This window comes from Miscanthus floridulus, chromosome 9 (assembly GCF_019320115.1).
Source record: "Miscanthus floridulus cultivar M001 chromosome 9, ASM1932011v1, whole genome shotgun sequence".
NCBI lineage: Eukaryota > Viridiplantae > Streptophyta > Magnoliopsida > Poales > Poaceae > Miscanthus > Miscanthus floridulus.
This window is the reverse complement of record NC_089588.1, coordinates 71,472,677-71,487,765: the sequence shown is the minus strand read 5'-3', so window position 1 is coordinate 71,487,765 and position 15,089 is coordinate 71,472,677. Positions and strand designations below refer to the sequence as shown.

Below are 15,089 nucleotides of genomic sequence, written 5' to 3'. Positions count from 1 at the left end.
AAAAGGTATCACGTACCAGCCGCCGGTTGTATCGCCCACTGCTTGCATTGGTAAGAACTTTGTAAGAGCTTGGTAAGATGCTTCCACTTGCTGTCAAAAGTGACACCACTGCAACCATGTAGTCATTTGATAGGGATAATATTTTTGTATTGTCTTTTGCTGTCTTCTAACAATAACAGGTTGTTCGTATCCACCGACTTATGATGGTATAGGTGCTGATGAGTACATGGAGTGGGAAATTGCCATCGATAACATATTTGCCACTCGCTTTATGTGTCCAAGGAGGAAGGTAAAAAATGCAGCTAGTGTTTTACGACATTCTGCTTTATCTTGGTGGGAGTCTTTAGATTCTTCTGATAAACCTCAAACATGGAATGATATGAAACTTCTTATGCGAGAAACCTTTGTTAATCCACCTCCTGTTTTGACTTCGTATGCTGAGGTGCACCATTTAGAGGAAGAGTCTATTGTTATTCCTCTTGCTATGACTAACCTTCTGCAGAATAATATACATAAGCGAGAGGATGACGTGGAAGAAAATGAGGAGCTCACAACCTCATATGCAAATTCAGAACCATCACTTCACAATGCACCTATTACTCCTGCTGAGAACACAGGTAATGCCGATGGTCCTACACTCACGGAAGGTGAAAATTGTCTTAATGTACTAATTTTTTTCACAAACCATGCTGTCATAGAGCAATTGTTAGTGGAACCCTCTCTTGATTTATCTTTGTCCCATGATAATTTGATTGATGTTCCTTATGATAAAGATGAATTAGTTGATGATACTTCAGTTTTCCATGTTTTGGAACCAATTACTTATGCTGAACATAAACGTTTGCTTCCCATTGCTACCGAAAAAAAGAAAAGAAATTATTGTATTCTTCAAATACTTTGGGTTATATTTAGTTTGATACTTTATATGCTCTTAGTAGTTTAGAAGAGAAACTTAAATGTGTTGAATTGCCATGGTTGTCTACTTGTACATATCACTTTATTGGCAAATATAATTATAAAGGAGAGTATATGGTGCATCGTGTCTATATTTGTTCAACTATGAAATCTCCTTTCATTGTGCAAAAATATGATCAACTAGAGGGCACCAATAGCGATAATGTTGTCATGTCGAAATCCCCAAGTTTTGTAATGAGGCAACAGGTTAAATTTCAAGAAGGGGAGCAATGTTGGCTACTACCAATAACTTATCCACCAGCTAAGCTCAAACCGAGGACGGTTTGTTGTCAAGAAGGGGAGGATGATGAGGACATGGCACCTTCGGATACGAACAATGATTATAAGGTGCGCTTGTTCCTACATTTGCATAGTGGCTTTGGTTATAATTCACTTGGTTCCACATGTACATGTCACTATTTGATTATAGGTTCAAATGTGTTTCATAATGGAAGTTCATCAAAGTTGAACTTTGGTTCGTCGGCAGCCCGACAGTGCCTCATTGGGAAGGCCATAACTCATCCATCCGGAGTGCGATCGAGGTCTATGAGCACTTGATGGAAAGCTTGTTTGATAAGCTTTCAAATAGATCTGGTGCCATCTCAATATCACATCGGCAAGGTCTCCAAATCACCAATATATTCTATCACTATTTCTGGCGGGAGCTACACTATCGTCATGGGCTTGTTAGACATCCTTTGGACCCAGACCCAAGTTGGAGCACGCCCCAAGAAGATGGAGAACACCTAAGAGATGGCCTTGGACGTCCTCCTCCTTGGCCACCACCTTAGGAGGCCAGCAAGGACGTCCAAGCCAAGCCAGAGGCCTAGTCTAATCCGAGTTCGAGTCTGCCTCGGCCGTCAGGACCAGCCTGCAATAAAACGGACGCCGAGGACGCATCCGAACTCTGTTTTCGATGATCCACATATAGATGGAAAGATAATTTGATAAGGAAGCCAATCCAAGTGGTTTCACATCAAAAGCTCTTCGGAATCAACGGGAATCGTCGAAACAAGTTAGCATCCAGAATCTGTCAGAGTGCTGCGACACCTTCTTTTGGGCCGTTGGGCCTTGTAACGTGTTGGGACACCTTTAGGACGTGAAGAGGGATCCTTGGACGTCCCTTAGGCTATATAATCAGTAGCCACCACCTACATTAGATTTTGGGTTTTGTTTTAGATCAATCTGTCATTGAACAGTCACCATTATCGGTTTGTAAGACCCCAACTTCGAGTGCTTAATCATTCATCTGTAATTGTCACTTTAATTGAGTTGCTTTTTATCTTGTTCTTGCTTGTGTTCTTCAATTCGCAGCAAGGATTAGCCTTCTTGGCGAGGTCAACCGGATTATGACACTGTTGATAACCAGAGGAGACGTGGTGCTAAGGTTGCAGGGTTTGGGTCTTTGTGATCTAAAGCCGGATCGGTGTGTCGCTCTCCGAACAAATCGTTGTTTATCTTGAACCTGACAGAAGATCGAGATCCCCGTCTCCATTACTTGGACTCACAATACTCAAGCCAATCAAACTCGTCAAACCAAGTTTGTTGAAATGATCTCCATTGACCACTTTCCCATTTACAAGCAAAGGTAAGATTACGAGGTTGGGTTGGACCTCTCAAAGCATATGCCCTTCTTACTTGGTCTCTAATTTCATGTGGATATTCTTCAATTGGTTTGCGATTTTTAGGATCACCAACTACATTGGATTGACTATACTCCACTGTACGTATCTTTGGTTGATTTGTGCTGTCATTAGTGTCTGGAGTTGTTGATGTACCAGTACCATTTGAGCTACAAAAAGATTTGTGCAATGTTCTTTAGGACATATTGAACAATCTACAATTTATTAAATCTTAATCAAATTTTGAACAATTACAAAGTTCAAAAGGTCATAGAAATGTTCTATAGCATGAGCCAACACTCTGTGTTAAACAAGACCCTTTTCCAGTTCCTACCCTCATTCTGCTTGACAAAGGTCATAGAAATATCTCCATATTGATGAGGACTCTGAGTGACAAAGTTATCCTGATCAAGAACACGCCCAAACTTGACATACGCCTACCCCAAGCTACATGGCTGAACATCTATGACCTCAACTCTTCTGACCTCTAGGAACTCGCGGATGATCTCATTAACAGTTGGGAAATGAAGGACATTACCCGGTAGAGGATTGATTGTGACAATGGCGAGGTCGTCGTTCAGCCGCTGCGGCCTTCTTGAAGCCACCACCCTCACCATTGTCGGTCGATTGACCACGTCATCCCAAGGCATGTTCCTAGGAACAAAAGGCCTTGGATCGCAGCGCTGATACGCCATGATGTCTTGCCAGCAACCGGAGAGAGGAGGAGCCTGCCTTCTACGGTTCTACCCCACGGTGAAGTGGCGGGGTTTTCTTAATTACTGTTGGGGGCTTTGAGGGAATGCGAAGAGGTGGCGAGGGACCAAGGAATGCGAAGAGGTGGCGAGGGACCAGGAAGACGGCTCTAGGCAAAGGTGGCTCGTTTTATAGGTGGGAGGGTCCATTGTCAGCGACACGGGAACCCAAGGGACGGAGATTGAAGGGGCCAGATTGATTTCGGCCTGGGAAGGTGACTGGGCCTTCCACCATTTCCCAAGAGAATTGAAGATAGGCGGTTTCGATGGGCCCGATCCAGACGGCTTCCCAAACCCATCACTCACCGAGACCAATGCCATTTTCTCATTACTGGTGTTGGCTTTCCCATGCTCCTTGATGATGTTAAGTTCCCCATGCCTCTTGATGGTTGTCACCCGAGGCGCCTTGATTCTGGCTTCAGAGCACGAAGCAACCACATGGCCTGGGACGTGGCACGCATACCATAGAATTGGCCACCGGCAAGCTTCTATCCGGTGCCCAGTGGATAGGCACCTGGAACAACGCTGAATAAACCCCGAAACCATTTCACTCTCAGAAAGCTTGTGCATTTTCTCATGAACATTGGGCTCCAATCTTTGAAAGACTGAGACTCTAGGGAACGAAATCCTTTTGAAAACTGAAACTTGATCCTTGTCCCAACAGGGATGCAGTTAGCACCAGTGAGTGGCACATGATGCGCCGGTGATTTGGCCACTTCAGCATAGGAACATTGCATGGTCCGGGCTACAAAGGAGGGAGAAGTTTGGCGACGAGCCGCTGACCATGATAATTCTTCCTCAGTTAAGAATTGCCTGTACTCCCGACGCCAGTTTGGTCCTCCAGAACCCCACAGATGGACACTGAGCTTGAACAGCTCACAGGAGAAGGATTGAAGACGACAGAGAAAAAAAACCCGACCAGCTTAGCAGAGACGAAGAACTTGAAAAGTCAATCATTCAGAAAAGAGACCCGAAATTGGGGAGTAGAGCCACCAAAAGTAGCTTGAAGCATAAGCGCCACATTTTCTTTAGAAATCCTGAACTTATAGCGCCCAAAGGCAACCACAAGAGCGAAGGAAGAGGCACCAAGCGCTGGTGAGGTCACCGGCAGGCCAAGAAGCTGCCAAATCTGATCCTGGGTGGCGAGCCCAGGGGAAAACGAGAGCCCAAGGGGCACCATGCCGGAAAGAGGAAGAAGGGGAAGCAGAGGAACTTACAGAGATCTCTGAAACTTAGTCATGACCGCGACAGTCACGGGTGACAGCAAAATGTCAGGACATATGGCGTTGCAGACCAGCACCAGGCGGCGAGGCCGCTCGCCACGCCAGGCGGCATAGCGTCGCCCTCGGGCGGGGGACGATTTGGGGCAAACTGCCAACCAGAGAACCGAAAGGCAGAACCGCGGTGCGGGGGGTAGGGGGCGCGGTTGGGTGGGGAGGTGAAGGGGAAGGCAGCTCCTGGAGGGTTGGGGAGACACGGCTGCCGCGGCGGCGGCAGCGAGGAAGGCCGCTGGGGCAGTGGCGGGGTGGCTCTAACTGACTTCCCAAAGCAGTGCCTTCCTGGCTTTTTTATTCACTACATATGGACTCTCTAAAATAAATATATAATCTTTTAAAATAATCATGATATCTCATTGATAGAATAATATAGAAATCAGATCTTACTTTAGTTACAGCGTAAACATGTATGTGCTGTAGGTGGAAGGCTAGTTTTATAAAAAATAAATACTGAGGAAAAACTCCGTTGATACCAACGTTCGTTGTTCACTTTTAAAAGTTCAGTGGTCAAACATATCCACTTTGTACTTAATACTCCATCCTTCCCAAATTATAAGTCTTTCTATTTTTTTTGAAGAATCAGAACATATCAAGTTTGACCAAATTTATATAATAAAATAATAGCATTTATGATACCAACTAAGTATCATTAGATTCTTCATTAATTATACTTTCATAGTATACTTATTTGATGTCATAAATTTTTATAGTTTTTTCTATAATCGTAGTCAGCCTTGAGATTCTTTGATTTTTCAAGAAAGATAAAATATCTTCTAATTTTGAACCGACAAAGTAGGTGGCAAAAAATCAAACAAGGGAATTAGTTAGATGGCAAAATTTTAATTTTTGTCCGTGGAGCAAGGAGATTTTATGAGACAAAAGCCCATAATATTGTTGGTTGCCCTGGTTCTCCCCACTATAAGGCCCACACAAATCTATTGCCGCACAATACCAAAATTCTTGGAGGATATTCAAATTACATTCGAATGAGGTACTTCCAACAAACAACTTGTTCGCACACGAACACGTCACCGTGTGCCCTGGCAATGAGCGCGATACGTAGAACACGTCGCTGAAGGAGCCTCGCCGGGAACGTGATACGTAAGACACGCCGGCGAGGTCTCTTGGGACCCGAAACCCCACACGCCTGAGAGGGCCCTGTCAAGGCGTGCGGCGGCTATGGGCTGCCCTAGCTGGCATGACCGCTCTAGGGCTTCGCCATCGTTGAAGCAATGAACATCGTCAACAACATAGAACTAGAAGAAATAGTAGATTGGAAAAGTAAGATAAAAAATAAAAAGTAGATGTATTAATAGATTTGATTGTGTGTTGTCAATCGGCCACCACCTTTTATATTTATAGGACGGCTGGTCTTTCTTTCCTATGAGTACATGAATATCTCTAGAATTACAACAAGATAAGGTTTCCCTGCGCTAGTAGCCGTATTAATTTGTGATTCCGAGCAGAACACGACAGCGTATATGTGTATTATATGACCGAGCTTGCCTTTCCTGCTTGCATGTACGTGTTATGCATTACCATAACCAATTCCCAATTTAGATTTGCCTTTCTTGCTTCATGATCAACGTACAGCTGCGTATACCTGGCACCAAGCTCCCGAGTCCCGTCTGTACAGGCACGGCCAGGTTCCAAACACGTACTCATTAAAGTAATGTGAATAAATACTTCACATCTGCATGTACGTCCCTTTTGATGGTCTTCAATCAAACTAGCTAGCAATTACTATGCATGCCAAATTAAACACCCGTCGGTCAAAATAGTCATATGTTGCACTCAATCTTCATGTCGCCTGTATCCAAGTATTGAGAACCAATCTCCTTTCTTAATTAATCTCCTAGTAGCACGTATGGGAGCTGGACTCGGATCCTTCTTGTTAAGAGCCCGTTTGGTACCGCTCCTCGCATGGCTTCTGAAGTCGTTTTATGGCTCCACCAACCAAACGGTCTTAAGCGAGCGGCTCCCGCGGAGGATTCCCGATTTATGCGCTCTCACATGTCGTTGCGGTCCACTGGAGCAAAAAAATCGAGCTTCCACCGCTTCTATGTCAGACCCAGCAGCCATGGTAACTCGTTGCCCCTAAAGTTCACAATAAATTACAACATCTGCCATCGTCTCCCCAACCAACCTTATCTGCTCATTCGCAGGCTGAAGCCGCATGGTGTGGAGAGAAGAAGCTCTGTCCTCCCTCCATGGATGCACGGCAGCCCGAGAGGCAAGATGGAGAGGGGGTTCTGGAGACCGATAGATCCGGTGGCCCTGAAGATGGATCCATGGGTGTCGTGGGCTCGAAAGGAGCGATGGCGGAAGGCTTCCGCGCCCTCCTCGCGGGGAGCTGCAGGCGACGCCGTGGGCACCAGCCCCATCGGTTGGCCGCCAGGCACGGCCTGGGGCGGCGCCCCTTGGCCGGGCATGGCCCCAGGAGGTGGCGCGTGGCTGGGCGGCGGCGTATGGCCGGGACCACCCCCGGTTGGCGGCGCGTGGGTGTTGTTCAGCCAGGGGCATTTTGGACATTGTCCCTATCTTAGCCATTCATAACAGACATGAGGAGCTGTTCAGCCAAACGGTTTCCCAAAACAGCTCCAGCTCCACAAGAGAATCTGCTCCAGCACAAGATCCAGAGCCAGAGCTGTTTTTAGAGGAGCCGGAGCCCTACCAAACAGGCCCTAACTCAGGCGAGGTCATAGCATCCTTTCGAATATATACATACCAAATATTAATACAATATCACAGCCATTGATCCATCCACTACTACACAAACTTTACTGGAGGCGGGTATTTTTGGTTTTCCGTGGCGGGCAAAGCCGTCCGCCGCGGCCTAGAGGCCACGGTAAATCGTGGCTTAACCGCGGCGGGCGGCCTTGCCCGCCGCGGTTAATCGATTTACCGCGGCGGGCGGTGTAACGTGCCCGCCACGGTAAATATACTTTTACCACGGCGGGCACGTTAGGATGCCCGCTGCGGTTAATCATTTTTAAAAAACAAAAAAAATTAGGAGCCCGCCGGTGAGCCCGTTCTCGAGCCCACTGGCGAGCCCACCAGCGACGGATCCGGGCTTCCCACGGCCGCAACCACCTCGCCAGTCGCTCGCAGGGGACCACGCCGACGCCTCCTTGCGGATCCCGCCGCGCCGTGGTGGAGGGAGGCCGCCGCGTCGACGTGTCCTCGCCCGCCGTGGTGGAAGTCCCAGCGTCGTGGCCGTGGTGGAGATCCACCGCCGGATCCGGTCGCTCCACCGCCAGATCCACGGAGGAGGAGGGTGCAGCCGCCAGATCTGTGGGGGAGGAGGTCGCCGCCGCCGGATCCGTGGAGGAAGAGGTCGCCGTCGCCGGATCTGGAGTGAGGAAGAGGGAGGAGTGAGGGAGATGGAGGGAGGAAGAGGGAGATGGAGAGGAAGAGGGAGATGAACTCACTGGATTTGAAACCCTAGCCCCGCGCCGTCGTCGTTCATGGAGGATCCGTGGGGGAGGAGGAGGGCGCAGCCGTCGCCGTCGTCCCGCGCGCGCCGCTGTAGGGGGCGGCGCTATGGAGGAGAGCTGCGCCGCGCGTCGCTGCCTGCATCGAGGGAGAGTAGAGGGAGGTAGAGGGAGAGTGGGGGAGGCGGAGAGCTGAGAGAGAGAGAGTGGGGGAGGCGGGGAGCTGAGAGAGAGAGAGAGTGGGGGAGGCGGCGACGATGATGCGAGGGCCTCTGTTTATATTGGAGATGGCTATACATTTTCCGCGGCGGGCATCTTAAGACGTCCGCCACGGTAAATCGATTTACCGTGGCGGACGTCTTAAGATGTCCGCCACGGAAAATAGGGTATTTTTCGTGGCGGACATCTTAAGACGTCCGCCACGGTAAATCGATTTACCGTGGCGGGCAAAAAAGCCCACCGTGGTAAATAAAAAATGCCCGCCTAGGTAAACCGTGGCATTTACCGTGCCGGGTAAAAATAGATGCCCGCCTCGGTGGCCTCCAGGGAGGTGTCGCGCAAAATCATTTGTGTAGTAGTGATCTATCCATCTTGTAGCCATGTACTTCTATGAAACATTATTATCAGATATAGATAGTTATATATATCGGGAAACCAGGAGAGGCCGACAATCTAACCGAGAGTCTCTCTTCTCTAATCTTCGGCTCAGATCAGTCGTGACAAAGGACACTCGGGCCAGTGGCACGAAAGTCAACGACAGGCTCAACGGTCACATTAACCTACAATGCACTCGAACTATGTTGATCAAAATATGCGCTCAATCATTCAAGCCGAGTGACTAAACACTTCAGACAAATTTGAGTATCAACACAACTCTCGTCGTTTTTTCACATTGTTGTTGAAATGGCCCGTTAAGTTCCCGTTATGGGCTGGCCAAGCTCTCCAACCAGACCTCGTCGCTGACAGCGGCGTCCTCATCGTTGTTACGGTGCCACGTCCATATTGCTCTCCTGTTGTCGATGATCCTCAGCCGCCCGTGCCCAAAGCTTGCCTCCCGGAACAGCGACAGGTGCGCCAACTCATGGTCACTGATGAATCTTCAGAACACAAGGAATTTAATTGTTAGTAGCGTTCATCAACACGACTAAGATGCATTTAGTTTGAGAGCAACTCATGTTGTCTGAATGGTACTTATGAGCTTTGTTGTTGCCTGCGTCACCAATGGTGATGTACATCGGGCCCTGGCTGTTGGCCTTGTTGTCATAAATCCTCGCCTGTGACGAACAACAATACATGAACTCGACAGTTGATACTACTAGCAAAATGCAATGTACTTACAAAGCGCTCATAGGCGTGGGTGTGAGAGGCGAAGACGACATCCACGCGCGCCTCATAGAGCAGGCTCTCCATGGCCCTGCGCATGTTCTCGGCCTCGCCCTGGTGCGCCCGGTTAGTGTTGTACCAGGGCACGTGCATGAGCACCAGCAGCCACGGCGTCCTGCGCCGGTCCACAGCCGCAAGGTCCCTCCGCAGCCACGCCTGCTGCTGCTCCATCGACCTGTCCTCGAGCTCGGCGTAGGAGCCCAGCATGACGACGTGCACCTTGCCGCCGGACGCGTCGAAGGAGTAGTAGAGGTTGGAGCTGGAGCCGCTCTCCTCGTGCGGCATGCGCCACCGTGCGTTGTACGCCACGAAGCGCCGCGCCGGCCTGTTGGTGTCGGGCTCGCGCAGCGTCTCCTTCTCGTGGTTCCCCTCCGTCACCATCCACGGCCGCGCGCTCGCCAGCGGCTGGACCAGCCTCCCCCACGAGTCCCACAGCGGCTGCTGGCTGTCCGCGTACGAGAGGTCTCCGGGAAGCAGCACCATGTCGTGGTCGTGGTCTGCGGCGGCGCCGATTTGGGACAGCGTCGATGCCGTCCACTCCGTCTGCCCCACGTCGCCAATGACGACGAACTCGATGGGCAGAGTGGCCGGAGGTGCTCGGAGGCTGAACTCGTCGCCGGCCCTGCTGCACCTGTAGTAGTAAGTCGTGCCGGGCTCTAGCGGGCCGATGGTGACGTGGTGTATGGCGCCCGATGTGTATGACAAGAACTGGTACGAGGTCTGGTAGCCCGTCTCGGACGCAGCAGTGTACTCGCCCGGAGATGTTCCGTACTCCACCACGGACGGTGCGCTGCGGTCGTCGGTGACCCAAGTAATTCGCATGCCGTGCGCCCCCACAGCCGAAATGTGCACCTGCTGTGTTGGAGCGAGAAAAGACGACAACTTATACTGCAGGTCTGCATCGTTGGGCCGGGACAGCTAGCTTACTATGCACTGGCTGCAACATGTTAATCGAAGCTGCAGGCACCTGTTGAGGATGGGATGCCGGCTTGTCGTGCGCCGTGAGCACCAGCGTCCGTTGCGGCGGCCGGACATACTCATCGTCATGGACGGACGGCATCATCTGGGACTCAGGTCCTGAGCAATGCAAAAGCAGTGCCTCAAAGTTGTTCTTGCTCGTGTAGAAGGAGCGCCGGAGGTTCGTAATTGACCGGGCGACCACCATCTTATAATACACTGATGACTTGGAAGATACGGAATCAGCACTTGGGACAGGCTCCTTCGTTGTTCGTTCTTGTAATAATATTGTAAGGAGACTGGTTTGAGCCGGTTGCGTGGTAACCAAGGCGACACGAGATGAGTAGAAGAGACAGATGAATGCGCGTCTTAGGAAGTCAAAGTTTAGTGGCAGAAGCGTGTATATGGGTTTGGAACTTTGGATGATGGAAAGGCAGGCACAGACATAAACAACGAAGCTGTATTTTGTGTAAAGTGACTATTTTTTGTTCAGCAGTAAACAATACTAATTTCTGTTGATCTTCCTAGCTCCCACACTTGTCCATTCAACCATATGCATGGTCAGTCCAGTCGTCAAGGAAAACAAAAATAAAATCGGCGTTGTTGCCGCAGGTCATTCTTAAACATGGAAAGGCGGCTAACAAATGACAAAAAAAAAACAGTTTCATAGCAAAGTTAGTCACTATATAACATGTCTGTGGGAATAGGAGAATCTTATCTTACTATTACTAATTAGAGGCCTCAAAAGAAGCACCACGTTAATTCTCACTAGACATGCTAAAAAAAGATAAATCCAAGAAATTCTCACAATAATCAGAAACATATGGCCTTTGATTTGGTAGTCTCTAATCATCGTAACCGATAATAGCCATTGCATCTATTGTAGTTTATTAAAAATTACCCACCACTACCATTATGAAAAATACATAAAGTAACCCCTAATTTTGCATGTAAATTACCCACATTTGCCATTACAAAAGATAATTCCTATATTTATATATAAATTATCCACATCTGTCATTATAAAAAATAATTCAAAATAACCCTCTAAATTTGTATCTAAACTACCCACCTCGCTTATTATGAAACATAATTTAAAATAACCCCCTTACATTGCTCTAAACTATCCAACTTTGTCATTATGAAAGATCTAAAATAATCCTCTTTGTTTCTAAATTACTCATATGTACCATTATGAAAGATAACTTAAAATACCTCCTATGATTTTATAAATTATCTACCTTTATCATTATGAAAGATAACGTAAAGTAATATTCTAAGTTTGCATTTAACCTATCCATATATGTTATCGTGAAAGATAATATAAGGTATTACCTTTATATTTGTATGTACCTTAGCCATTATAAAAATAAACAAAAAATCTCTAAAATATACTGGTAAATAGTAATATATATTAGTACAAAAAATAAATCAATATCCATAAAGTACGATACATATATATTTCTAAATTACATATAATTCTATAATCGTGAAATAAAATAAATATAATTCTATGTTCCATCATGTATATCAAATAAACATGTATATATTAGGATAAATATGTATTTTAACAACTTATGAAACATGGAAAAATATTCACTTAACAAACCACGTAGCAAAGACACTTTGTATTAAAACTCCATGATAATAATTTTCATTAGTTATTATTTTAAATAAGTTTATGCTTTTTTACTAAAACATTATGTCATATCAATATTATTTATTTAATTTTATACTACTCATATATAATCATGTAATATAACAAATTTAACATGCATGTTTGCTGTCGTGATGCAAACCGGACTTCTACTTATGTGGAAAACAATACTAGTAGGAATTGTTAACTATAACATGTGAAAAATTGCAACAACTTGATCAAAAGTTAAAAGATAAACTATAGATTTAGGAAGGCACAAAAAGTGATGCATCAAGAGTTTATGTATCTTAAGACTAGATTTCCACTAAATACATATCACACTAGAAAAAAAGATAAACACTAAAAATTCTAACCAGAGGTCCCACTGGAGCTTGCATGTTAATCCTCAAAAGACTTGATAAGAAAGCAAATGATAGATCCTAGAAATTCTCATAAAAATTAGAAACATTTTAGCATCAATTAGGTATAATAACCTAATCGCCATTGATAATAATAATAGCTATTGGGTCTATTCTATTTTCTAAATACTTATCCACTTTGGTAATTGTGTAAAACAATATAAACTAACTTCTATTATTGTGTAAAATAATATAAACCAACTCATGATTCTAATTATATTAACCACATATGTCATTAAGGAACATGATCTAAAGGAGACCTAAATTTGCATTTAATTACCAACGTCATCTTATTATGATCGATAATTTACATAACTCAATTTTTATCTCATTATTAGAAAAATTAAATACCCCTCAAATATCTACATCTTAGTATCAACATCTCCTATTACAAAAAATGTTTAGATAATAAGGGCATGTTTGACACAACTCACAACAGCTTCAGAGCTATTGTGAGCTGTTTTTTTTTTTGCCAAGCACTCATTTTCAAAACAACGTCATGGGTGAAGCTGTTTTTCTCCTCCCCTCGTAAAGAAAAGAGTTAGGGTGAAGTTGAAAATAGTAGCTTATTCTAGCTTTACCTTGCACAAGTAGGCCCCAACACCTGCCCAAGTCAGATTTGCCCCTAGTCTCATGCGCGGGTATGCCATCCGAGTGCTTGCGGCGTAGTTGGCGGAGGTCGGGGACAGGATCTTCATCCTGAGGGCCCCCTCCATGTAGATTGCTCTGAAGAACTTCGCACTGAATGGTCCAACCATCACTTTCATGCCTAAGCGACTCAATAAAGACTATGAAATGAGGCACACTTTGGAGATCAAGAACTCTGGCCTTTACAAGGACCTTGGTCTTGTAGCTGCTATCTTTCTGCCAATAGATTAGCTTTCCAAAATCATCAATCACCTCCTGAATAAAATCCTCCTCCTAGTAATCCAGAGGGAACCCCAATAGCATGAGCCAACACTCTGTGTTAAACAAGACCCTTTTCCAGTTCCTACCCTCATTCTGCTTGACAAAGGTCATAGAAATATCTCCATAATGATGAGGACTCTGAGTGACAAAGTTATCCCGATCAAGAACACGCCCAAACTTGACATACGCCTGCCCCAAGCTACACGGCTGAACATCTATGACCTCAACTCTTCTGACCTCCAGGAACTCGCGGATGATCTCATTACCCGGTAGAGGATTGATTGTGACAATGGCGAGGTCGTCGTTCAGCCGCTGCGGCCTTCTTGAAGCCACCGCCCTCACCATTGTCGGCCGATTGACCACGTCATCCCAAGGCATGTTCCTAGGAACAAAAGGCCTTGGATCGCAGCGCTGATACGCCATGATGTCTTGCCAGCAACCGGAGAGAGGAGGAGCCTGCCTTCTACCCCACAGTGAAGTGGCGGGGTTTTCTTAATTACTGTTGGGGGCTTTGAGGGAATGCGAAGAGGTGGCGAGGGACCAGCAGCCTGTTCGGTTGGTTCGTATTGTTGCTGGTTCGTGAAGAAGTACTGCTAGCTAGTTTGTGTGAGAGAAAAATATTGTTCCGGCTAGAAATTTACGATCGTTTACGACAAGCCATAGCCAAACGAACAGGCTGCAGGAAGACGGCTCTAGGCAAAGGTGGCTCTTAGTCGTTTTATAGGTGGGAGGGTCCACTGTGAGCGACACGGGAACCAGCGACGAAGCCAGCGGTGGGCCTAGGGGGGCTCTAGCCCCAGCCCCCCCTACTGATCCTTTAGGCACGTGGAGCCCCCTAAGCTCTTCCTTAAAATTTTATACATATATGTATTAGGTAGGAGGAGTTAAGGTTAAGAGAAGATAAAAAAGCCTCTATTCTTTTGTTCAGCCCCTCCTAAATTTTTTTCTGGCTTCGTCCCTGACGGGAACCTAAGGGACAGAGATTGAAGGGGCCAGATTGATTTCGGCCCGGGAAGGTGACTGGGCCTTCCACCATTTCCCAAGAGAATTAAAGACAGGCGGCGTCGATGGGCCCGATCCAGACGGCTTCCCAAACCCATCACTCACCGAGACCAACGCCATTTTCTCATTACTGGTGTTGGCTTTCCCATGCTCCTTGATGATGTTAAGTTCCCCATGCCTCTTGATGGTTGTCACCCGAGGCGCCTTGATTCTGGCTTCAGAGCACGAAGCAACCACAAGGCCTGGGACGTGGCACGCATACCAACGCTGAATAAACCCCGAAACCATTTCACTCTCAGAAAGCTTGTGCATTTTCTCATGAACATTGGGCTCCAATCTTTGAAAGACTGAGACTCTAGGGAACGAAATCCTTTTGAAAACTGAAACCTGATCCTTGTCCCAACAGGGATGCAGTTAGCACCAGTGAGTGGCACATGATGCGCCGGCGATTTGGCCACTTCAGCATAGGAACATTGCATGGTCCGGGCTACAAAGGAGGGAGAAGTTTGGCGACGAGCCGCCGACCATGATAATTCTTCCTTAGTTAAGAATTGCCTGTACTCCCGACGCCAGTTTGGTCCTCCAGAACCCCACAGATGGACACTGAGCTTGAACAGCTCACAGGAGAAGGATTGAAGACGACAGAGAAAAAAACCCGACCAGCTTAGCAGAGACGAAGAACTTGAAAAGTCAATCATTCAGAAAAGAGACCCGAAATTGGGGAGTAGAGCCACCAAAAGTAGC

The 15,089-nt window shown here is 46.7% G+C and overlaps 1 protein-coding gene across 1 annotated transcript; it reads right to left on the bottom strand.

The window, feature by feature from the left end:
- Positions 1-8,894: 8,894 nt before the first annotated feature.
- LOC136482121 (purple acid phosphatase 22-like) lies at positions 8,895-10,410 on the bottom strand. The gene is made up of 3 exons (XM_066479366.1): positions 9,378-10,410; positions 9,231-9,313; positions 8,895-9,136 (listed from the first exon to the last, which is right to left on the bottom strand). Exons 1-3 carry the CDS (start codon positions 10,242-10,244, stop codon positions 8,962-8,964), a joined length of 1,125 nt encoding a protein of 374 aa, XP_066335463.1. The 5' UTR covers positions 10,245-10,410; the 3' UTR covers positions 8,895-8,961.
- Positions 10,411-15,089: the final 4,679 nt, after the last annotated feature.